We start from the raw sequence: 25,969 nt of genomic DNA, 5'->3' as shown, positions 1-25,969 counted from the left end.
TAAATGTATGCCCTCTTGAGAGGTGAGAGACAAGAAACAAATAACTGACTGAAGGTTAAAAATCTAGCAGTCCAAGGCATTGCATTGATTGGGCAAACCACAGTTCTCATTCTTCTGCCAAAACTCTGGTACCACGTGTTGCCTATTTTTTCAGTTAGAAGTTGATTATTTAATTTATTGAACTAGTAGTCTGCGTTTTCTGTCCTTTAGCAAGGACTGCAATTTGTAGGAAGCATATAACTTCACTGAAGAATATTGATTTGATAGCTAACATTATGATTTCTAGAACTCAAAAGGAGTTCAGAAAGAGTTGCCTTTTCTTATTTCAGTCACTGTAGTAATTTTCAAACTGAAAGATCTCTGGGTCCTCTCCAATGGTAAGTAGAATGAGATCCAAGCAGCAGTGGATGTATATGTTTAGAGGGAAAAGAGAATGAGCTGCTTTCTCTGGAAATGGTCTGCAAAGTGCAGCAGCAGCTGGAGAAACAGCAGAAATGTCCCTCTTGCATTTTAACTTGAGGGTAGCTTTAAGTGATGTGGAAGAACAACTTCTAAAGGACTGGGAACAGGATAAATTGAATTGAAACTCAGCCATCAGGGATATCAGAGTTTTAGCAGGCATTGCTGTGTTAGACAAGCAGCCATCTGCCTTGCTTACTGTCCTGCCATACACACTCTTCAGCCATAGTCCCGAGAGAGCCACTCCCTTAATCATTAGTTGTCATCTATTTGACTGTATTTAATTAAAGTTATTGTTGGATGTCAAAGCACCTTCTGGGAAGTTGTATTAATTGGAAACATACAGGGTGCCAGGTTCCTTCATTCTGCCTAGAGACCAGAGACCTGAGAGGTTGACGTTAATCAGAGATAAAATCCTTTTAGTGATACGACCAACTGAGCCAAAGCCTGCATCAGGCTCTAACAAACTGTACTTCTCTTTATGGTCCATTGTCTGAGAGCTGGCAGGGAGAGATATATGGCCCTGCAGAGGGATTAGGAAGGATAGAGAGGAGTGGAGCTACAGGATTTGTTCCAGAACTCTGACACCACTAGCATCTTCATTTGTGTGCTGTTAAATACATTTTTACTGCAGAAAAGACCCATTTAATGTGCAGGTGTCTCAGCTAGAGATGGTACTGGGGATCTTGAAATGGATCAGAGCAGATGATAATACTTTGTGGCATCTTTGAGCAAATAAGGAGGCACAGGTAATTTGCAGTGGAAATGGGCTGAGTTTCCTAGATCCTGGGAATTAGGGATGGCAGCTCAGAACTACTCAGGTTGACAGGAAAATGCAGAGAAGCTGATCTAATTGAGATAGCATAGGATAAGGGTTGTTGTGGGAGTTGGGATGGGGTGTGACACGTCTAGTTGTGAGTGCATGAATATATTGTGCTAATACTTTCCAAACACAATAGCTCAGCAGGCAGGAGTGAAGTCGAACCACCTGGAATCTCAGCAAACTGGTTACTTTCACTGCTAAAGTTCAAGTGGAAGTGCTTTAAATTTTAAGGCATCTCTAATTAAATTGGTTTATGGAGGTCAGGGTGAGACAGATGAGAATAAAGTGTGGTTGGTGAGGGCATTATGAACTGGTATGGCGCATTCAGGGTACATTTGTGTGAATATAGTGGAATTTATCTGAAAGCTGGATCCAGGCAGTCAAAAAGACATGGATATCAACTCTATTCTTTTTTGCCAATACAGCAGATTTCTTACCCTCGTCCCCTAACTGATTTTTTGGTAATTTCTGGACGTTTTACATAACTACACAGAAAATGAAGAACACATGGTGTAATTTCTCATCTCTTAAAGAGGTATTTAAGATAGCAGTCTCATTTTAAAGGGTGTATTTTATTACAGCATTACTAGCATTGTTTCTAACTGTGACATAGCATTTACTGTAGCATCATATGTGGCCCTTATTCAGTTGTGATATATACTCTTTTCAAATCTAGTATTAACAGTTTAAGCTCTGTGTTTTGTTTTGGTTTTGACCAGTTGAAACGCAAGCTAGGATTCAGCTTTAAATATATCAATACAAGAAAAAAAAAGTTGTAAATGCTAATTAGCAAAAGTTTTACATGGTTTTTATAGTTGCACATTCAAGATTCACAGTAAAAGATCTCTGGACTTCACTGTTGAGGGAATTTAGTTTCTGACTGTCCCTATAAAGTCATCACTTCTGTCCCATCCATTAGTGACTTGGTGCTATCAGCTATACAAAATATAGGCTGTAGAGGCATTTGGCTATTCAATAGTACAGCCTTTTTGTAGATCTGCATTCTTCCTTAAAATTAATGTGTAATATAAGAAAATAATGTTTAATAATAAAACTGTGTCCTGCTTCAGACATCTCTGCATGGTGTGTGCATACACCATCATGTACCTTATTCTGTCTGCTTGGGAATCTCTTCTGCTGAGGCTCCAATATGGGACTGATGCCAAAAAATTAGTTCTAATGCAGACAGCAGTAACTTACAGGAAGCTATTACTATTCTCCTTGTGTAGTTTGCCTTTCTCTTTTTCAGCCTCCCCTCCTCTCCTACCTCACCTCATTTTTCTTGGAATTGCTTAAGTGAGGGATCAGCTTTTGAAGGTGAAAGGACTTGAAGGTGCTGCCACCATTAGCTAATGTAATTTGGGAAAAGGGAGGCTGATTTACAGGGAGTGCAGTTCAGCTTCTCTTCTATCACAGTACTTTTGTCTTTCCTTGTTACTGTTTCTTGCCCATCTAGTTAGACATTGCAGGCGGCAAATGCAGCAGAGGAAGGTGGGTAGCTAGCAGTAAGGCAGGAAGGGTAGCTAGAAGAGGCAAAACCAAGAATAACTGAACCTTACATGAATGGGAATACTGAAATGTATTCCATGTTCCTGTCTGGGATTTTCAAAGTCTCTATTCTTCAGAGTTGTACAATGCAAGCTCTCTGGCCTAATTTGAAGGTGTCAGCCTGTTTCTTCTCTACTGGTAGTCAAGCTCAAAGGATAGCTTGTTTCCTGTTTTTTCAGAAAAAAAATGGGAATACAGAAACATCCTGCTTACCAAAATGTTTCAAAATTTCCAGAAAGTGTTTTACCTTAAGAGATGAAAATGCACTACCAGAAGAGAGATAGATAAAAAAATAATTTGCTTACTTGAACATGCCTTCCCATACTCTTTAATTTGGACTCTAAGTATATACTATTTTACAAGTAACACAAAAATAATTATAGAATTGGATATACCAGAATTTATTGTCAGCAGATGCAGTAAATTCTAGTGACCATCTTGAGAATAATGTGGTATAGGTCTGGTGATGTTTAGCTCAAGTTAACGGAATTTCCAAACTTCCTTGACTAGGCAAAGGGGTGTGCTTTGGGCTTTGTCTAGGAGGTTGAGTATATTTTAATCCAAATCAGTGTCCTGTGGGGAAACAAAAATGCAAAGAAAAGCATTTTTGATGTAGTCTTCTGTATATGGTCAGAGGACTCCAGCAGTTCCAGATACAGTGGTAAAATGGCATATTCAGGAACTGCACAAGACAAGGATCTGAGTGCTTTGTGTCCCCAGTGTTCAGCATCTACCTCCTCAGTTTTGTGCATCTACCTTGTCCCTCCTGCTGTGCAGAGACTTGTTTGTATCCCAGCCCTTGGAATGCTCCTGTGCCTTCTGTATTGCCTGCCTTTTTTGGCTGGAGACATGAGCACTCCAGAACCTGCCAGATCAGTTGGGGACTTCCAGAACCTGCTAGAAGAAACTTCTGGGAACAGTTTTTTCCACCAGAGTATGAGGCTGTGGGAACGATACTACCATTTTGGAAGCAGCAGTTTCAGTATCTTCTTGGAAGGAACAGTAGGAACAGTGCAGGGGAGATCCAGCTGTAATGTAACGGAGAGAAATGAGGGGCTGGGAGCTGAGTGGTGAGAGTTTGGAGCACCAACAAGAGTTTCCATACAGTTGCAGAAAAAATTGAGAAGAGAGGGACCTCAGCCATGTCTATAGTATCTGAGGGGAGAGTGTCAAAGGGATGGAGGGATCCAGGCTCTTCTCTGTGGTGCTGTGCACCAGGACAAGAGGCTGCGGGCAGAAAGTGATGCACAGGACGTTCCATCTGAACACGAATAACAACTTCACTGTGCAGGTGACCGAGCACTGGAACAGCCCAGAGAGGCTGGGGAGTCTCCCTCGTTGGAGATACTCTGTAAGCGTCTGGATGCAATCCTGTGCAATGTGCTCTGGGATCCTGCTTGAGCACAGATGACCCACTGTGATCCTTTCCAGCCTCGCCCATTCTGTGATTCCTTTAATTCCGTCTGAATTACTTGAGACAATCATGATTTCTGCTACTCTGTTTGAGAGTGTTTGCTCCTTCCTTTGTTATTTTTGCCGCAGAAGGAGTTAGTTGTTGGTAGGAGGTTGTGGGGGGAGTGTCGCACTGGTCCCGCCCAGTGCGGAAGCTGAGGGGAGTTACTCCATTGCCATGGCCTATCCTCGGTCTGACGGGCAGGATGGGGCGGGCCAGGCTTCCCGCGCCCGGCACCGCCCTCAGGGCGCCCGCGCGCGGACATGGCGGCGCCCGCCTACCCTGCCTGGGTGACGCGCTGGGTGTCGGGGCAGTGGCGGAACAAGAAGCGGCCCCCGACGCTCCGCCCGCCCCGGACACTGGCGCTGGCCGACAAGGTGGCGAACCGCCGGGAGCAGTCGACAGGTGAGCTGCCGGTGAGCTGAGCCGCCGCTGTGCCCCGGGACGGGCCGCGCTGCTGGCAGAGCTTGGCGGCGCCTTGCGCTCCGCAGGGCAAGAGGGCCATGGAATTCCGCGTGGGTTCTGTGGGAACGATTGCTTCCTCACGCTGCAATCTCGAGTTTTTGTCGTACGTGAGTCAGACACGTTAAAAATGCAGTCAGATGCTGGATGGTTGCAGCGCTTTGCTTTCTGCTAGCAACAACTTCTCTGCCCAAAGCAAAGCTGGGATCTTGAGTTATGCATTTTCTCACCTGTCTCTACCCCGTCTTAAACTTCTTTGGAGATCTATGCACTGTGGAGGTTGTTAGCATGAAATCCCAAACACCTGAGATTTCTGGTTGTGTCTTTCCCTTCAGAGGCAACGTGCATTACGGAGATGTCAGTAATGATGGCGTGCTGGAAACAAAATGACTTCAACGACGCACCTTGTGCCGAGGAGATCAGGACGTTCTATGACTGCGTGGCCAAGGCAGAAGTAATTACGGCCTCTTTTATGTTCTTAAAGGCTAGTAGTAGGAAAGGAGGAAGCCTCCAGTCGTTTTTTGTGTGCCAGTAAGAATAATGTTCTCTGAAGGATTTGATTGTGACCCATTTGAGCAACTAAGTGCAATGAAACTTGTGAAGGATGGAGAGGCTTCTACAAGGATGGGCTGAGGTAGCTGGGGTTGTTTAGTCTGGAGAAGAGGCTCAAGGGAGATGTTACTGCTCTTTACAATTACTAGACAGGGGTCAGCCTCTTTTCCCAGGCAACTGATGATGTGACAAGAGGACATAACCTTGAGCTGTGCCAGGGACATCAGGAAGAACTTTTTCAGTAAAAGGGTGCTGAAGCATTGGAAAAGGCTGGCCTGGGTGGTGGTGGAGTTGCCATCCCTGCTGGCATTCAGGAAATGACTGGATGTATCAGTCAGTGCCATGGTATAGTTGGCAGGGTGGCCATTGGTTATAGGTTGGACTCAATGATCTTGGAGGTCTTTTCCAACCTGTTTCTGACTTTAAAGGCCAGACATTTTTGAAAAATAAGTTTCATACTGCTTGAAAATTAGGGGTTTCTGATTATATAATATATATTGACATATTATAATAATACTTTATGACAAGCTTGAAATAAAATAATTTTCAAAATAGACTAAAGGTAAGTATATGTACTAAACTTGTCCTTAAACTGGTTTCAGGTTTCCATTTTCCTTCAATAACAGTGTCATCATTTAAATAGTTATTTATTGTTGCTGTTTGACAGCATAAGTGAAAAATTATCCACAATTTATTTGCTAGATGACAAAGAATCAAACAAAGATGAAAAAATAACAGAAACTAAAAAGAAAAAATCTGGGCTGTTACCAGAAGTTTATATCATCGTTAACTAAGAATATGGAAGGATATAATCTTCACAAGATGTCAGTCATTAATTGCATCATTTAAAGGTCATCAGCTTGTAATTATTAAACCAAGTGCTATGGTAAGTGTTCCTTAAAGAAACAGCATTTTCCTGAAAGAAACACCCCTGTACAATTAGTAGTAGTCTCTGGGAATGAGCATCAACTCTGCAAATAAACTGCTGTAAATATTTTGAGGAGTTTTCTTCTCTTTCAGAAAGAGCGCAGGAATCAAAGTGAGGACATCCTGTCACCCAGGGGAAATTTGCCTTCAAGCAAAGTGAACAAGCTCCTGAAGAGGTTTCCTCAGATCACACGTTATGTATAATGTACTTTATGAAAGAGACTGTGGACAAGCAATTAAAGTTGGGGTCTTGGTAAAAAAAAAAGGAAAGTCAAATCGAGTGATTTTTTGATGTCAGGTGATGTGTGGGTCTTGACCCTGGTTTTGATTCCAGAGCAAAAACCACCCATCTTGAGTATCAGTTGATTTTGTTCATGAGACTCTTGGGTCTTGCAGTGTTGGGATTTTTGCAGTGTGTTGTTCAGCTTGCCTACTCAGGTCCTCACTGTTAAATAAAACCTTCTAGGCAGTCATGTAAATGCATTTCCTAACAGGGCATGACTTCTTCATGTGCAAGCCTCTTGCCCAGCTCTGGAGCTGCTATCAAAAAGTGTTTGGGCTCAAACACTGAGCCAAGTTAGAATTAGTAATGATGGTAGTAATTGATGGTATGATGGCTCATACTCTTACATGGGTGTATACACAATCTGGTGCCACTTGAAATTTTTAAAATTTCCCCTGCTGTAAAATCTAGAAAAAATCTCCAGCAAAATACCTTGTTCATACATAAAACAATGGTAAGTATCAAATATAACTTTAACATGGAAGTTTGTGATTTAGACCCTCTGATTTGCAGGTGGGACAGGTATGGTGCCACATGAGTTTGATTATTTTGTCTGTACTGTAATAAAGTAAGACTGGTGTTTGACTTGGGCAGCTCATAATCTACAACAAAATGTTTCATTGTTTTTTGGTAAAAAAAACTAAAAGGGGTAGAGAAAGTTAAAGCATGGAGTGATAATTGAAATAATGTAATTCATTTATAGTTTTGATTGGGGAGGGAATGTGGGGAGGGGCAGTTTCCACTGCAGTACCACAAAACTCCAGGCAGGTTCTTGGGAGCAGTACCTCATTGGTGGGGAAGATGCAGTGTCGTGGAGAACTAATGTTACAACCATTTATATCAGTAATTCTTTGGGGCATGTAGAAGAAGCAGAATAAGAGGAGAGTCAGGCACACACAGACTGAGTGATTACTCATGGGTGGCTGTGGAGTTTGCTGGAGCTGAGTCCTCTGGAGCCCCAGGCTGATACTTGCATCACAAAAATTTTGGTCAGGTGAAGGCTTTCAAGTTACTGAAGCAACATTTGCTTAGTGGTTAATTACAGTGGCTCATTAGTGGATAATCCAGGGTAGCTTATTCTTTTGTTGCTATTATGACATAATTGGGTCTTTTTAGAGGACTTGGGGTCAGTAAGAACACAGTATGCACATCTGAGTTTGGGAAAACACTGGTTCTGTGGCATTTTGCATTTTCTGTCCAGAAGACATTGTGAAAAAGAATGCTACTTGCTGTTCCTTCATTTCTGAAGGATATAAACTAGATTGGGAGTGAGAAACTGATTTACCTCTCTTGATTATTTTTCTTCATATTAAAACTTGGAATAAAAGTGTTAGGCATCTCTTAAGATAGCACCTGTGCTGAATGTACCAAATTCTAGTGTCTGTGAGGAACAGTCTTACATAAGAGGCTGTAACAGAGACACTTAATACCTTTTTCTATTTTTACTTTTGAAATTTTGCACTGCTCCCACTAATCTGAACAGCTATTTTTGTATTATACTGCTTCATGGTGAGCTTCACAAATTCAGTTGTTTGGGGTTTTGTCTAACCTTTTATGTATCTAGTATAAGCAGCAATGCTTTTCAGGTGCACCCAGGTTTTACATTGCTTCCTTTAAAAGTACTTGAGCAATTCTTTTGCTTCTTTTGTTGTAACCAAAAACCCTCCAGTTACTGATTGTCCTTGGCAATTTCAGCTGCTGGCCATTTTCCTGTATCTCACCACTAGGCTTGTATTATGTGTTTGAATGCATTCTGTGACATGCTGGTATTGAGGATCACTCCATTAATAGTTCGTGTGTGTACCCACAGGGACCAGCACTGTTCTTTCTGAGTTGTTGGGTTTGTACCATCCCATGATGCTGTTTGCTGGGGGGTAAGGAAAACTGTTCTGGTGTGGAGCACACTGGTTAAGAACATTGCTGCAGAGACCTGTGTGTGATTGCGTGGTGAGGAAAGAATTAAACAAAAGCTGACTAGCTGTTCCACCCTCCTAAGTCGGATTTACAGGATTTAAGCAGATCTGCTGGAATTCCTTGGTCTTATTCCTGTACCTTATAGCTTGACTACTATTCCAGCTCTGGGTGTGATTGCTGTTAACTACTCCTTTTAGGCTTTCACTGTGGATGTAGCATTAATATTTCAGCTGGTCCTGATGAACAGTTGTCCTCCTAGTTCAGGAGAAATAGGTTGTAATTCCAGAGAGCCAGGGACATTTTAGAAGATGACATTTCTTGTTGAGAATGGTCAATACAGGAAAATCTGGCAAAATCAAGACAGACTATAGGGAATCACAGACTTCCTGTAAGAGAACTATGCATATGTCATGGTGAGAAGGTGACAACTGTTAAATAGCAGATTTAGATATTTACAACTACTTCAAATTTGCCCATACAAGAAAGTTCAGGATGTTTTACGTTACCTCTAGATACATTACTGATCTAAACTGCAGTAGTTATATTGGTATAATTCCCTTTTACGTCTTCCTCTCCACCATGGAGAGTAGTCATGATAAGCTTTTGAGAATTTGGGATCCACCTCTCTCAAGGAATGTCATTACGAGAAAAACAAGGGGAGTCTTGGTAAGAAGGAAATAGATCCAAAACAGTACCTGCCAGAGAGGAGACAACTGCAAAACCCACTGTGTCTTCCCAGGTCATCATTCTTCCAGAAACTGAATACAGGCTTGGACTTCTATTGCTTTTGGTGTACTGCTCTGTATTTCCTTTAAAATTACTTTATCTATTAAATCACTTTATTTAGGAAAACTTTGCCTTGACAGGGAGGCAACTTAGAAGGTACCATGAGAAAAATCCAGTGCAGACTTCTGCTTGAGGTGTGAAACCCTGTGCGTCAGAGGCCTGAACAGGGAGTGTCTCATGGGATGGAGTTATGAATGAGCATCAACAACCTCTAGTAAGGAGCAAGTTTCCTCTGAATGCTAATAGAATTTCTGTTCCTGTTTCCAGTATGTCCTTTCCTTGTGTGTTCAGTGGAATAAGTGTTTCTAAATTCTAACACAATCCCATATTTTTTATTTTGTGCAGCTCCTCTGCGTTACTGCTGCCTGAGAGTTATAGTGTGATGCAGCATCTAAGCTATTTCCATCCCCTGCTGCCCTGATCGTCTGCCTCCCTGACTATAAGGATATAGGAGATTTGCTCCTGATTAACTGAGTGTAATTCTTGGCCAAATCCACTCCAGAAACAGCTTCTTTTTCCCATTAGTGGCTCCTGTAAAAGATCCAGCATGGAGGGAAATTTCCTTGCCTTTGATGAGTGACTGAGGATGAGGCAACACAGAACTGTCAAGTGAAGTGAGTAATGGGCAAAAGTGAAGGAAGAAAAAAAAGAGGCTTTTTGTCCAGTCAGTAGATTTTTAGCAGCCTGTTCCTTGTTTTTATGCTGAAGGTGTCTTTGGAAGTGCTATTCAGCAGACTTGGCCAGAAGTGAGCTCATTCCTAAAGGTGACCTTCATGTTTCATGCTGTAGAACACCACGAATTCATTGCTCCAAAATCAGAATATAAGAAATGCCCATTATGTTACATTACAGCTGGATCTGAGCAGAGAAGCAGCACCAGGAATGCGTAAAAAAATTATTTCCAAGACTGAATAGCTTCAAAGACCCAATTGCTTTCTTAGATTTAATAGTGTTTAAAGTTTGTAGCCTTGAACCCTAATTCATATGGAGGACCAGCAAGTTGAAAATGCTAAAAACCCCCATGGGATAGGATTGTTCACAGTAATACCATAATTATTAACCCTCTGGAAAGCATTCTAGGCAATTGAGGGAAAATATAGCTCAAGGTCAAGGAGACACTCGATGGCAAAGTTCTCTGGTGGCAATACCCACGATGGCAAGATGGAGGGCTGAAAATTGGGAGCACGCTGGAGAGGGCTGTGCCACCTGTGGGTTTTCTGGGGGAGATCTGGAAGGTGCTTGACATAGAGTTTTCTGGGTCTCATTTACCTGGGTTCAAATCTGAGGAGAGCTGACCTCGGGAAGCTGCAAGCTGCTAATCGAGGAGGCAGCGGTGGGGGGGATAAAGTCCAGATTCCTTCCAAGGAGTCTAATCTCTGGCAAATGTACGCGCACACGCCGTTGGCTTTCCCAGCTGTTGCTGCGGGCTTTGCAGTAGGACGCAGCCCCAGTTCCTTGCCGTGCTGCAGCCTCTGTGCCTTGGGAAGAGGAGGAGAAGGCGGCTGGGGAAGGACATTGCAGGAGAGGAGAGGAGAGGAGAGGAGCGGCGGCCGGCCCCGCCGCTGGGCACAAGGGGCGGGGAGGCGGAGGCTGGCGCTGCGAGCAGCGCGTACCTGGAGCACGGGGGAGGCTGCGGAGAGGAGGGGACAGTGGGGCGAGGAGAGGCTAAGGGCTGTGCCCCAGCGCTTGTGCTCGCCTCCGAATGTGCCAGAGAAATTCGGGGACATGGTCTGTTCCCTTATTTCTCTCCTCTCTTCTTCCCCTTTCTGAAGAGAAGAATCAATGAGAAGAGATGAGGAGAAGAACGGGAAAGTGAAATTCCAAGATGCTGCGGGGAACTTTGATCCCTTTCCTCACATCCCTTTCCCTGCGTAGCAATGGAAAAGGCACCCCGCTCCCTCCGGTGCGGAGCGGCTAGCGTGCGAAAGCAGACCCTGGCAGCTGAACCAGAATGTGATGCTTGAAGAACCTTCTGCTCACTTTGTACGCGAGGGATGGAAATCTCCAAAATACTCGGGCTCCTGGTAGAGCTCTCAAGTCTGCTATCCTGTCTCAGATGTGTGGAGGTAAGAAAAGGTTATTTTTCTATCTGCTTGTAAGAAGTCACATGGCTCTTTTAATATCCTCCCTATAAGTGGATCTTGTTATTACTTGAAAATGTTTTCTAGAGCATTTAGGCAGTTGTGGTCTCTGGGAAGGACTGGGGGCTTGGGGAGAGATTTGTTTCATTATGCATATAAATCCAGAAAAAGAAATAAACCGGGAAAGCAGAATACACAAGGGCTTGCAGATGCTTTGGCTTGGGTTTCCAGTGTTTCTCATGCGCTGCACTGACCCTGGCAGGAAAGATTCTTTATTTCTATTCTTTGCTGATTGTCTCTCTTGCTTGTGGACAGATGATTTATAGCTGCACAGACCTGGGACAATGCCTGCAGCATAGGCTGTTTGCACTGAATGTAATTGGTGGCGATGGTCAGTGTTGGAGTGTTTTAGAAGCTGCTACAGAAACTGGCAGCAACTAATTTTTCATTAGAAGGGAAGCTTATTACTTGGACTGAAATACTTTTGTTTATGGTCCAAGAAGAGCAGGTTCAGTCTCTCATATTTATATCACTGGCAGGGTTACATGTGTGTGCAGGTGTGCACTAATAGCTAGGGATTGAGGGACCTGGACTGTGGTGCAGTCACAAAAGTACAGCTTAGCTCACTTTCTACTCTCTGCAAAGAGCTTTGAGATCATCAGGTGAGTCCTTCAGTGTTGTTGGTCCAGAAACCATATGGAGGCTTGCAACAGCCTGATACATGCAAACAGATGAATTTTTTGCCAGAAAAGAGTTTACCTGTGCACCCCTTTGTGCATATGAACCTGAGATCTGATCTGCTACTACTGAACCATGTCAGGAATTCATCTTCTATATGCAGTGTCCCATTCTGACTTCTGGGAAGTGATGCTGGAGCTTGGCCATGGTTGTTAGCACCTTCTGGATCATATTCCTAAGCTTGATTTGAAAATTATATCTGACATGAATAGGTGTTGTTCTTGTCAGATTTCTGTGGGAATTACCTCTGCTTATTCCAGAAGTGGATTTGGTTTAATTCCAAATATAACTTTTCCTATTTTCCAGGAAGAGGTGAAGCTGAGAGAGGCAAAATTACTGCATTTTGAAGAAAACCACAACCATTACCAATAGCTAGTATCTTTTAGCTATCTTTAGCTGCACATCTCTGCTCTGTGAATTACAACTCTTTCTTCCTATAAAAGTATTAGAAATGTTCATTTAGAATGTTTAGAAACTAATTAAACTACAAGAAGCTAGCAGAAACATATACCATTTCTTCTTTTCACTCTGAGTCTGTGAAGGTCTTGCACTTGCTTGCACACTGTGTAGTGATGTTGAGTGGAGATCTCTATCTCTCAGCCTATAGTCACATTGCAACCACAAAAAAACCCTGCCTATAAGAGGAAATGCAGTTGTGGGGCCAGACAGGACACTAGAATTCTGAGGACTTTGTTTCGTATTTTTTGGTCTTAACTTTAACCCCATTTAGATAATAACAGCATAGTCCATATCATATTTTCAAGTATTAAAAACAAAATCCTCAAAAGGCCTTGGATTTTCTTCCTTGGATGTTTCCTACTTTATACATGGATGTTTATTACCATTTTAACAGGTATTCTGGGGGCATCATCCTGTCACTCAAGTAAATAAATATCTGCTACTATAGCTGTAGATGACTTGCCCTATAAACAGTGAGAGGATTAGTAGTTATTATTTTTCTTACTGATAATAATGATTTTCTTCTAGATTTCCTTTACATAGGCATATCATTCAGACTTCCAATTCTGTTGAAAAAAAAACAAGCAGAGCCCAGTAATGTAGTTCTTAGATCAAAGAGTAAATCTCTGCAGGCCAGTAATTATTCATTTTGTTGTTAGTGGACAGAGCTATGGTTGTATTTGAAGAGGAGCAATGGGGAGACCAGGGAAGAGGCTGGTTACTAGGGTGTGTTTGCCTAAAGCTGAGCTGCTTTTAGGACATGCCCATGTTTATTTCATTGGATAATCATCTCTCTGCTTTTGCTCTGTTTCTTTTCTCAGGCTTTCCTGGGATCCAAGCCCAACCAAAACCATTTGCAGAGTGCAGGTAAGAACAAGAAGTTATTAATTCAGTCATTGGGCAGACTCTTTCCTGCAGTGGTGATCTGAGACCATAGGCACGATGAACCACTGCTACCTGGCCTTCTTCCTTTCTTTTCATCACTTCTTCAGTCTTTTCTCTTGTCCCAATGCCTGTTTATCTCCTTCACCAACGTGGCCAGACTCCTTCTGTTCCTTCATGTCGAATGCTTTTGCAGTTCCCTGCTCCTCCTACACGTTCTTTTCTTTAATCTCTTTCTTTGCCTTGGTCTTTTTTGCATGCTTACCTTTTTTCTGCTCAAACAACTACTAAATTCTCAGACACCCTCTCAGACACCATCCCAGTTGATGCCACACATAGGATTTGTTTTCCAGACACTGACTTCCAACTGCTTCTCATTTTTGTACCTTGCATTTAACCTTCAGCTGTCGCTTAGCCCCTCTGGGCCTGGCAGGGACTAGAGGGCAAATGACATGATGCAACATTACTTTGTACCCTTGCTCTTTGCCCCAGGTGCAGAAGGGTTTTCTGAAAGTGTTGGCTTCTTTCTGTTTGCTTAGTGAATAGAGCTGTAAATGTCCCTTTCTCAGTCTACTCTTCCCATGTTATGGACTCTATAAAGCCCACAAAACCTGGGTGGTTTTTTACCACTTTGTTATTTCAGTGCCATGAATTGAGAGTTTTCTCCTTTTTTAAGGACCGTAATAAATTAATTATTGGGTATTTTTACACAGAATATTTCACATGGGCACTGAAACATTGGCACCTGCACTTCCCACAAAATAAATTTGAATATATTAGACAAGTCCAGATAAGCAAGGTGATCTGCTCATGTGTATAGGGAAACTACATGCTATGAAATACATTTCCCACCTTCCTGCTTTGTGCAGTTCTGCTCCAAAGTGGGGACATGTATTGCATGTACAGTAATGGGAACCAATTCAAATTGTTATGTTTGGGCCCTAAGTTAACACTATTCAAAGGTCTGTCTGGGCCGTTCATTGCTTCAGATCAGTTTGCAGTTTAGACAGTGAATATTGTGAATATTCTTTGAGCAGCACCTTGGAGAGTGATAGAGTTTGAATCAAGCAAGCAGCAGCTGAGGCTGCAAACACCAGGGGTATTTCTCATAACCAGCTGGTGTCTCCCATGTTGTCTGAGCTTCAGCGTGTGATGGTGATGGTAACCCCCTCCCTTCCTGTGCCCAGCACCCAGCGTGTGTCCTGTGGGACCTCTTGGCTACTACAACGGCTCGCTGGCGGTCACCGAGGCCGGGGCAGAGTGTCTCAACTGGACAGAGTTTCCTGACTATGTCCAGCAGTACCCAGACCGTGGCCTGGGGGACCACAACTTCTGCAGGAACCCAGACAGGGGAACGACGCCCTGGTGCTTCTACAGACTTGTGTCAGGGGCCATTGGCTGGGCCAACTGTGACTGTAACCAAGGTAAGGGCTCTGCTGCCTCGGGGCTCAAGCCAGCAGTGTGTGCTGCACAGACTTGCAAGTGACAGGTGGAGCACCCTCTGGAAAAAGCACAGTACAAAGGCAGTTCTGAATTGTTGAGATAATTAGTACTAGAGGCTAGCCTGTGTGGGAGAAGAACGTGTGTATATCGTAGGGGGTGGATTTAAGCTGCTGTAGCTGTAATGCCTTGTATAGATGTTTTATTCTTATACAAAGAGACTTCTTTTTTTTTCTACTGCTAACTTATGCCACTTTGAAAAGAGTTTCAGTTATGTAGAAAACAACCCACTTCCTCTCCTTTAGGGTCCATATCAGAGCATTCCTCACCTAAGTGTAGCAGTTCAAATATAAACTATTTCTTCAATATAAAATCTTCTGTGACAAGGCAGGTCTTAGGCTTGTGTTAAACTTCCTCAGTGCTGGCAGAAGGACTACTGTTTACTTTGAGGCAAGCAAGGAGCTGAGCTCTCTCAATGCATTGGCTGCTGTGCAGCATTCTTGAAAATGTCCTGTTTTCTGACCTTCCTTGCTTTTCCTGCATTTTGCAAAACAGTTGAAACACCAGTTTAATAAATGAATTGACAGTCATTTCCCTTGCCAGTGGATGTTCTTTCAAAGATGGCTTCATTAAAGAGAAGAATATAAGTGTAGTGGTGCTGTGTGCCTGTACTGAGGTGCTGCAGACAGGTGTGTCCTTTGCAAGTACTAAAACTGAGTGAGGAAATGTGCCTTCTAAACAGTGGTAAAATTTTTGGTGGGGTGGGAATTGAAAGAGTATTTACACTGGGGCTTCCTTTTCTTAGAGAAGTTAAAGAGGATTCATCTGCTGTTATTAAACATCTCACTGTAGCAACAGTCATGCAGGTGAAGTGGTTGATGGAAATAGATAGTGGAGTGTCAGAAGTAATTAAATAGATTTTCACACACCCTTTCAAGATAGCATGTAAAATCATCCCCATTCACAGAAGGAGAATCCAGGAGCTTTTGCAGAAGCCAAATTTCCTGCTGGTATTACCATGGATTTCAAAACACCAACCATCCTCCCAATCAGTCATTGCTGGGACTGGGAAGGTGCCCCACCCCACACTCTTTCATGCACATCACTTTAGTGCCAGCACAGATAAAACAGGGATGAAAGAAGCCAAGTGCAGTTCAGCTCAGCTACATGCAAGTCCAAGACTTGCTGGTCTGAAACTTCTATCAGCAGATAGCAGCTGGTTTTTGGTTGTTTTTTTTCTCTTTGGAAGGTGCTGTGCGGTTGGCTGAAGACAGTAGTGTGGAGCTGTATTTCAGTGGACTCTGGGGTATCATCTGTGCTGACCACTGGACTGACTGGGATGCCAGTGTTGTCTGCAGGCAACTAGGTCTCAGGTGGGAACCTCAGTCTGGTTGTGAGAGGTACATGCTCATGTGGCTTGTGAAAGAGAAGCCTCTGTGGTTACAGTCCCTCTGGCTGGCAGAAAGGAGTTTATTTTGTGGTCTAATTTTCCACTTACCCAGGGTCCTTTTTTACTGTTTTCTTTCTGTGGCTACCCCCAACCCAATCATTTGCAAGAAGGTTTTGAAACAATAGTCTCTGCTTCATGCTCCAGGCTGTGAAAAGTGAGCTATGAGATCACTTTCCCTTTTTATGATCATCAGCTGGAGTTACTATAGTGATCTAACAGAAATTTTAGGAGTACGAACGCTCTTTGGGTATCTGAGATTTGGACATTCAAACTTCTAAACAGCAAGGAGATAAGGTCCACAGAGGGAAGGTGATTTAGTTAGTTTGGTGTTTGAGTCTGTTGATGGGTTTGTTCATTGCTCTCAAATGAGAGTGCCATTTCTGACTACACCAACTCCTCTGCAGTAGGTGGGCACATAAAGGGGTTGGGAAGTGCTGTGTGCTTGATTGTGCTTTCCCATTAGACTGTAGGTCACCCCTTTATGCACTTCCAATTAACTGGGCACACCAGGATGTGAAATGCCACAACTGGCCTGGAGAGTCACAACAACAACAGCAGGAACTTGTAAGTCAAGCTGTGTTGTGGCATTTCATTGCTCTGTTGCATCTTCTGTACCAGTGAGATCGGCACAGCTGGCAAGAAGAGTCATTCTGGACCGTGGCCTGTTCCCCTGCACCTGCAGTCAGCAAACTGCCATGGAGATGAGGAAGCCCTGCTGCAGTGTGGCTATCAGGAAGCTCTGTCAGGAGCTTGTAACCAGGGGAGTGCCGTGGTAACTTGTGTTCCTCCAGAAGGTAAATCTCCAGGGAAAGATCTCAATCTCCCAAAGATGGCTGATGCTTATGACCACATCCCCTTTTTATCAAGCCAGGTTTTTGTCTGCAGGCAGAAAACTCCTGGTCTCCACAGCAGCCAATTAAAGAGACATCTCTGGACCAGCAGTATCCCACCCTGGGGGCTGCAATCACGGGTACTTGTGGGGGGTCTGGAGGGGAGGATGTGGTAAGAGAGCATCAAGAGAGCTCCTCTGTCTAGAGGATGGTTCTACACCCTAAACTGCTGGATGTGCTTTGTCTCTGTCTTGTTCTGTTGTGCTCTCTCTCCATTCCTTGAAGCACAGGTGTAGGTGCCCCACTTCGTATAGTTGGGGGGAAGGAGAGCTTTGAAGGGCGAGTGGAGGTTTACCATGATGGCAAGTGGGGAACCATCTGTGATGATCAGTGGGACGACCGGGATGCTGAAGTAGTCTGTAGACAGCTGGGACTCAGGTAATTTCCTTGCTGTATGTCATGGAGTAGTAATAGAAGTAGGCAGAATGAAGAACAGAGAGCATATCCCTTCACTATACTAACAGCCCTTCCTATAGAAAATACACAGAAACCTTAGGAAACATAATTCAGGATTGATCATCCTATAAAGGGATTTTGTACCCCATTCTTGTCAATTTTATGGGTTTGTGCTGAGTAAAAAAAAAAAAAAAAAAAAAGTACATTCCTGTCTCAGAATTTTTGTGTTTACCCCTGTTCAACATTTTTGCATATATCCTAATACAAATCTTGTTCGCCCCAATGACAACTTGTCATGGTGATTTCCATATGTGAACTGCGGTTGCTTACTTGGTTAAGTTTAAACGCCTCTAGTTTCACTGGCTGCCCTTATCCTTTTCAGACAGGAAAGCAAGAGAGACCACCTAATTCTTCTGTGTGCCATTCAATGCTTAACATGGGAGCTGTTGTATACGGAGCATTCTTGAAAGTCACTTCAATACAGGATTATTTAAAATAGATTGTTCTGATTTGAGGTCCCTCAATCTTTAGGAGTTTTGCCTGTTATAAGATTGTAACTGAGACTGGTGGTACATTATTGTCTGCAGAAGTCTGGACTGTTAGTGTTGTAGTAACATTTTTGTTATTTGCTGGAAGGGCTCATTACAAACTTTCCAATAACGTATTTCAATTAACAGTTGTCAACTCCACTGTGTCAAAAATACAGATGATCCATGGGAGGACAGTGACCTAGCATACGAGAGTCCCTGTGCAAAGCAGAATCTGAGGACACAAGACTATGGCATTCCTTATTGAGCATACATATCTGTAATGTTTACAGTGGGACCCCAAAAGCCTTGTCATGGGCTCACTACGGGCAGGGATCTGGCCCAATCCTGCTGGATGAAGTGCAGTGCTCAGGGAATGAACTCTCCCTTGATCAGTGCAAGAAGAGTGACTGGGGACAGCAAAACTGTGACCACATTGAAGATGCTGGGGTCTCCTGTGACCCTTTCACAGGTACAGATGTACAGCTCTGCCAGTCAGATGAGGTCAGTCTCATCCTCACATTACTCGGCTTGCTCAGCAGGTAACCCCTGGTTCAGGAGCCTGCACAGCTTCCATGTATGGCTCCCACAAGGGCTGCTGGATGTGGAGGCAGAGAGTAGATCAGAGGCAGACTCAGTGGTGTTCCCACGGTTTTGCTCAGGTGTAGTGTGGAAAAGCTGAAGTGAATCCTCCCCTGGCAGATGAGTATGTTTGGAAGCAATGAACGTTTATATTTTGAGTACCCACAGACATCTGTCTCTTTTGTTTCTTTCCCTCATGGGTGGTACAGAGACCTAGCATGGTGCACAGGCTGTTTCTTTTCTCCCCTGCTGAGTGCTGCCCTTTCCTTCTCGCACCCCCTGCAGAGGGCACGCTCCGGCTGGCCGGCGGCCGCAGCCCCAGCGAAGGCAGGGTGGAAGTTTACTACAATGGAGACTGGGGCACAGTGTGCGATGATGGCTGGACAGACCTTGCTGCCCAAGTGGTCTGCAGGCAGCTGGGCTTCAGGTAGGACTGAGACTGTGTAGTGTCTGTGCTTCCTAAATTCCAGAATTAGATTCCATCACCATTGACTGGGATAGGCTGGATCTTAATCCTTCAATGGTGTTTTTGTTAGAAGGCTTATTACCATTATACAACTTATTAAGGAAAGATTACTAGGTATCTGCATCCTTTCCAAGGGGCAAAAATAAATCTATTATCTCTTGCCACAACCTGTTTTGAAAGCAGATAACAGGCTTAATACTGTCCTTATGAACCCCTCAGCAAAATCAGAGAATTTTCTTTAACACTCTTTAAATTTGCAGGTGTCACTTCTCCTTTGTCAGTAAAAGGATATCACCTATCTGCTCCAAATGTATCACCTTCAGTAGCTGAGCAAAGACCATCAGGGCAAAAAAGAGTAGTAATAGGGATTTTCAGCCCATTGCTGAGCTGTTGTCCCTTCAGGTAGGAGCTGGGAAAGATTTAAAATCAGGATACTCTTGCCTTTGAGCTGCTAAAATGGGGTTATGTGGCTTTTTTAAACATGATTAGGATCTCCTTCTAAAATTTCAACTTCATAGACGAAAGACAGACTAAATTCTTCCATTTGAGTTCAGCTACATACTATGTTTGTCATCTCTTTTAGTGCCTAAGTTTTCAGTCTTCTGCAGTTCAATTCCAGGTAGCTGTTTCCTATAAAAAGAAATAGAATGACTTAAATGTTGACATTTTTGATGCCACCTCTGCCAGCCCCTCCTCAAACTGATGTACCTGCTATGACTGCAAAGCAGCCTCTGCTGGCCCTCTGTACCTTTGAACGTGCCTTTGACCAAACACTAGAAAATTGACTGGTCTGGGGAGGCCTCCCTGAAAACTGAAGCTGGCAAGACATGAGGGTGCTTGGTTGCCATCCTGTGTGTCCACTGAGTGGTTTAGGTCAGAAGGCCACTGGTACCATAGTTATACAAGGGAGTTTCTCTTTGGATCTGAGCTTGGGTCCTTCTGTGGCATTTAGAGTTTCAATGTTAATTTTTTTCAGTGACAATTTTCTGTTTCCTTCCTCTAGTGGTCCTGCTGCCCTGGCCTCTGAAGGAGAGTATGGTGCTGGCCAAGGCTTCATCTTACTGGATGATGTGGCATGTGTGGGGACAGAGCTGACTCTCCTGGACTGTCCCCACAGCAACTGGGGGCAGCATGACTGCTCCCATGCTGAGGATCTGGGAGTCCGCTGTTCCCCAGAAAGCAACACGGTCATGGATGGCAGCCTGGGTAACTCACCTTGCTCTTGCCCTGAACAGTGGGAAAGTTTCACTTTCTGGTCTGTTCCCTTGTAAGCCCTGGCAGATGTGGGAGTTTTCCCTGTGCTGTTTCAATAAGGGGTCTGCTTTTTGAGGAGGAATGAGCCCTGGCTGAATTGGGGCAGAGCCACAAATCTGTGACTCCACCAGACCTACTGTCAGACCAGCAGTAAATGGAAACTGGAGAGAGTTGTATTGGCAGTCTCTGAAACAAACCTCAGAGGCTGAGGGACAGTGGCTGCCTTAGTGGGCCATTGCTCAAGGGAGCCCTTTAACTAGACCTTTTAGGAAGCTTAGGTGTGGTTACATTAGAGCCACACCTAGCAAAGACAGGAGGATTTCAGATGCAAGGGGTTGCTGTTTGCACTCCCTTGTGTGGATGGCACGCTTCTAATTAAAATTGTGGAAGTATTTCAAGTTAGCATAATTTCCTCATTTATATAATGCCTGATACTCTCCCCTTTCCTTACTACAGGAGACTTTCCAGTTTGTTAGACATTTGTTTGGCATCCAACATTTTTGTTTTTCCTGGATGTAGAACTCTTCTCTTGCTTAGAATCATGTAATAGTTTTACAATTCAATTGATTTTTTTTCCCCAGGCATGTTTAAGCTTGTCTAACTCTTGCCTTAGGATTAATAACTTTCTTTCTGTTCTTATTCTCCTCTTTACCCAGCTTTCAGAGTATGATCCACTGATGATTTCCAGTATGTATTAAATAAATTAGTATGTATATAGTGTTCTGATTCAGCACAGAGGTAAAATGTCTTCATATAGACACACTTCTTTATTTTCTTTATTTTTTCTCCCTTTTTTTTCCTTTTAGTTTTAAGCTTACTGATGTCTGGGATTCATCTTTTTCTGTAGAACCCAAGTTTTGGACACCTGACCCCTCTGGTTATTTTGCTTGCAGCAGCTCATGTGTTTTCTGCTTCAGGGCCTCCTGTGCGGCTGGTGGATGGAGAAAGCACCAAGGAGGGCCGGGTTGAGGTCCTGCTGAATGGGCAGTGGGGTAGTGTCTGTGATGATGACTGGACAGACAGAGATGCTGCAGTGGTTTGCAGGCAGCTGGGATTCAGGTAAGAGCTGTGGTACAGGCATCTTACAGACAGAAACAGTTCTCAGGATCACTTCTGGACTTGTTTCTGGGGGCTTAGTTTTAGTTTTGGCACACCCAGATATACTTGAGGGAGTAGGTTGCTCTTCTCCCTCTACTGCTGTCGGTGTGTGGAGTGACACATAAATATTACTCCACTTAAAATGCACTGGTGACTCAGGTTCACTAGGCTCCTGCTCACTGCAGATTAGCCACCCTCTCTCTAATTGCAGTGGGACAGCAAAAGCCAGGGCAATGGCTTATTTTGGCGAAGGCCATGGGCCCATCCATCTGGACAACATAGAATGCAGTGGCATGGAGGACAGCCTGGGGCAATGTGCCATGCCTGACACCAGGATTCACAGCTGCTGGCACAGTGAGGATGCTGGGGTGATCTGTGACTATGTGGAAGAAAAGGTCCAAGATTTCAAGAGAACAGGTGACATTCCCATTTCTTCTATGCTGGAATCTGGAGTTCTGGTTGTAGGATCTCTGCATGCTTTCGTGGTTTTTCCCTGTCATTCTTGTCTTCGGCTGAAACTTCACCTACAAAATAAGCATGTCCTGTCCTGCACCTCCTACGTTTTTCTTGTTTTCAGTGTATCTTCTTAGCAGCACAGAGTGTTCCAAATTAGTCTGAGGAGCTCCACCCCTGTCAGGCCTTTGAGCCTGCACAATTTCCCCACAGCCAAGTCACCATACTCTTCCTTAGAACAGCAATCATAAGCAATCTTAGGGGTTTAGAGTACTGAGGAAGTATAAGTATAGGTCCCACTCTTGGCATGAGACCATAGAGACTTCAGGTAAGCACCTCTGGTGAAATTAAGGAAACCTATGGGATCAAATGTTCTATTAATTCCATATGCACAACACAGTCCACAGTCCATTAATCCACAACCTTGATGGTTAATGCCCTCAGAGAAGCTGAATGGTATTTGGCTCTGTGACAGCAATGCTGATACTCTAAGGTGAAGGTCCCTATCCAACTTCTGTGACTTTGCCATGCAGGTCCAGAGTCTGGAGTGTGTGGGATGCGCCTGCTTCACCGTCGCAAGAAAAGGATCATAGGTGGAAACAAGTCTCTGAGGTACTACCCTGTAAATGCTGAGTCAGACTGGTTCCAGCTTTCCTTCAGGCTCTGGAAATAGCCTGGGAGATGCTGACTATATTAATGCATTTTCACTGGTGATTTTTGAACTTGATTTGAACCAGTATCTAGGGCAGAATGCAAGCCAGCTGAGCCCAGATGAGACAGAGTGGATGGGAAAAGAGGAAAATGGCTCCCATGTGTGTGAGACTGCTTATTCCTGTTTCTCCTTCAGAGGCAGTTGGCCATGGCAAGCCTCACTGCGGCTGAAGGGTTTTCGTCGAGATACTCGTCTGCTGTGTGGAGCAACACTGATCAGCAGCTGCTGGGTGGTGACTGCAGCCCACTGCTTCAAAAGGTGTGTTTGGGAGCGGGGAGCCCCAAGGGATACTCAGTGATGAACAAGATAACCTCATACAAGTTTATCCTCCTAGCCCAGTGAACTACATGAACATAGTTTCTAAAGTAACATCTTCAAGTTATGATGTGTGTGATATTGGAGTGCTTATGGGGATAACTCAATATAGACTTGCTTTTTCTTTCACTGCTTACAGCTGGCCTCTTAACTCTGAGGCTTTACAGCGTAAAGGGAACCAACATTTTGATATTTAAAGTGCTTTAAGGAACTGTGAATAGGTCAGTTCGCAAGTCTGTTGCAACTATAATAATCATTTTTATAGAAGCAAAAGTCCTGTGCCTGGTAGATAGTGATTTGGGACACCAAATCTGCAACAGCTGGCATGATCATATCTGCTAAAGAGGTCCAACATTCCTGCAGCTGGAACCGTTTTACCACTGTGAGAAGGTGGTTCAGTCTCATAGCAACTGAAGACTTGTGTGAGTCTGCTTTCCTCTTAGCAGGACTATTGAGATCTTGAGTCTGAATTTCACCAGGTTTGGTGTTGATGTGCGGCGCTACCTCCTGCGTGTGGGCGATTACCACACAGGTGTGAAGGATGAGTTTGAGAGGGAGCTGCCCGTGGAGCGGATTGTCCTGCACAGGAACTACTGGGCTGGCAGCAATGACAATGACATAGCCCTGGTCCGGATGCGGGGCAGAGAAGGGCACTGTCTCTCCTTCAATCACCACGTTCTGCCCGTCTGCCTGCCTGACAGGAGAGAGAGGTCTGACATCAACAGGCAAGCCTGCATCATCTCTGGCTGGGGAGACACAGGTGAGTGGTGGGGCTTTGAGAGGCAAGAGAGGTGAGGAAGTCTGCCTTCAGAAGCCTACATGGGCCATTAATTTATGTCAATTCAAGGCTGTGTTCTTGCTGCTCCCATTGTCTGTGCCAGTGCATGGTGCTAAGGAATAGGAAGATGAGTGGGGTTTTGTGCTATTGTGTTTTCATCTGATTTTGAGGCTTATTGAGTTTGCTCAATATTGGTGAAAGCTTTGGTTTCCACAGCATCCCTCTGAAGCTGTGGGAGAGACCAATGCTGCCATCTGGCCACAGTCCTCTCTTTCTTCCCATTTCTACACATGTATTTGCCCACAGTAGACCCCTAAGGGAGCAGCCTGTGCAGAGCTGCTATACCAAGCCTGTGAGAGGCCCCCATGTTTCCATGACCTGCCTTCTTCATGGTACTGTCATAGTGAAGGGAGGACTTAGAGGTAGAAGGAGCCCTCAGTGAGAAATCTTTCTTGGACTACCTTGCTTAATCTGCCTGTGTATTTCTGCAAGGACAGATGGACTCTGAGTCTGGTTTCTGCCCTGGGTTCAAGACAGCCTGGACCTGTCCTCTTTGAGCATATTGCTGTGAAGCTTTCTAGGTAAAAGGGAGCATGGAGGCCTTTCTGGGGCTGCTGTGACTGGAGAAAAGCCATTATGTTTAGAAAGATTTCCTGCCAAAAGCCCCAGGAGCTCATCTGTTGATTTTGGACTTGCCTGTCCTTCTCAGCTGTTTCCCTAGCTATTACCACAGCTTTTTAACTGCAAGTACGTATTTGCCTTTGGAGTCCAGTTGTGCCAGTTGCACGTGTCACTTCAGGATATTTGGGGTGGATCAAGGAGCAACTTAGCCATGTAACTACCTTAAGCTCTACTGGAGCTTAGTGGCTAGAATCCTTCCCACGCACCAAACCCAGCTTTCTCAATGGGGCGTAGTTACCTACTACCTTGTGAACTTACATAAACCTTGGGCACAGAGAGGTCATACTCTAATATAGCACATTAGCCTTATGTTCTCAGCAACCCTGGGCTAATAAAGAGATGTAATCAAATAGAGTCAAGTCTGGCCAAAGACAAAGGGAATTCCCTTTGAATAATATTTGAATACCTCTAAAACATCTTCTAAAACTTCTCTGAGGATTGAGCACTTAACAGATACTACTGCATTTATTTTCTTGAGAAAACACTGTCCTTGCTTTACTGAGGGGGAAATTGAGACTTGGAGAGGTGAGATAAATTCAACAAGGTTCAAGTTACTTGTTGACAGAATCAGGAGTAAGACTCATCCTTTGATCTAATCTTTTTCTACAATCCTCTTCCCCACATCTTTGATGTTACAGTTCTTTTTTTGTGGTCTGGCTTGGCATCACTGTTTTCAGAAGTTCTTGTGGTTTCAGAGATGCTGAGCTCAGCCTATTTCTGTGTGGCAGACTTGACATGAAATGTAGAAGTGTCTGGTTTTGTAGGGAGCACTGTTGCACCAGGTCACTGCTGTTGCCTGTATGTGAATCAGTCTGGCTGGTCTGTTTTATTCCAGGGAAGTCCTATTCCAGAACCCTGCTGCAGGGGGTGGTGCCCCTTCTCCCACGGGAAGACTGTGAGGCCCGTTACGGGCGGAAGTTCACCAACCGCATGATTTGTGCTGGGAACCTCTCTGAAGACAAACGGGTGGACAGCTGTCAGGGTGACAGTGGAGGGCCACTCATGTGTCAGAGATCAAATGGACGCTGGATCATCTTGGGCATCACTTCCTGGGGGTATGGCTGTGGTCGGAAGGATTCGCCTGGTGTGTACACAAAGGTCAGCAAATTCGTACCCTGGATCAAGAAAGTGACCAAGCTAAAATGAAAATGACTGAGCTCTTGGAATTTCAGCACATGGTCCTTTTGCTCTGCAGCAGCAGAAGGCTGTGGCTTCTGGTCTGTGACTGGTGGAGATTTATTTTGACATTGGACACTGGCAAAAGCTTTTAATGTAGAACTGGAAGGAAAACAGTTATGACTGATTCTTTAAAGTCTTTGGTTTCACTTTAGTCTGTAATCTGTAAGCAGAGAAAGCAGGTGCACAGTGGTCACAATGATCAGTACACGTTGCTTTAAATATCTGAATCCTTTAATGCAATCACACTTATTCCTTTGCCCTGGCACACAGAAATGGTAGAAGTAGAGTGATACCTATTGCTGCAAATCTATTCATGGTTGTATGTTTGGACTGTTGGAACACGCTGCAAGGAGAGGCGAGATGCTTGGAAGACAGCACCAC

At 44.1% G+C, this 25,969-nt stretch overlaps 2 protein-coding genes across 2 annotated transcripts; both read left to right on the top strand.

The window, feature by feature from the left end:
* The first annotated feature begins 4,519 nt into the window (after positions 1-4,519).
* On the top strand, positions 4,520-7,063 carry CHCHD1 (coiled-coil-helix-coiled-coil-helix domain containing 1). The gene is made up of 3 exons (XM_058810792.1): positions 4,520-4,688; positions 5,081-5,199; positions 6,318-7,063. Exons 1-3 carry the CDS (start codon positions 4,547-4,549, stop codon positions 6,426-6,428), a joined length of 372 nt encoding a protein of 123 aa, XP_058666775.1. The 5' UTR covers positions 4,520-4,546; the 3' UTR covers positions 6,429-7,063.
* Positions 7,064-11,201: 4,138 nt separating this feature from the next.
* Positions 11,202-25,555, top strand: LOC131561324 (neurotrypsin-like). Its single transcript, XM_058810598.1, is given in 16 exon segments — positions 11,202-11,273; positions 13,307-13,352; positions 14,514-14,533; positions 14,536-14,791; positions 16,057-16,180; positions 16,876-17,051; positions 17,378-17,525; positions 18,364-18,542; positions 18,938-19,079; positions 20,122-20,324; positions 21,290-21,431; positions 21,682-21,887; positions 22,457-22,535; positions 22,771-22,893; positions 23,430-23,710; positions 25,245-25,555. Coding segments are annotated over 16 exon segments (2,508 nt in total).
* Positions 25,556-25,969: the final 414 nt, after the last annotated feature.

The sequence above is a fragment of the Ammospiza caudacuta genome, chromosome 9 (assembly GCF_027887145.1).
Source record: "Ammospiza caudacuta isolate bAmmCau1 chromosome 9, bAmmCau1.pri, whole genome shotgun sequence".
Taxonomy (NCBI): domain Eukaryota; kingdom Metazoa; phylum Chordata; class Aves; order Passeriformes; family Passerellidae; genus Ammospiza; species Ammospiza caudacuta.
This window is presented reverse-complemented; position numbering and strand designations above follow the sequence as displayed.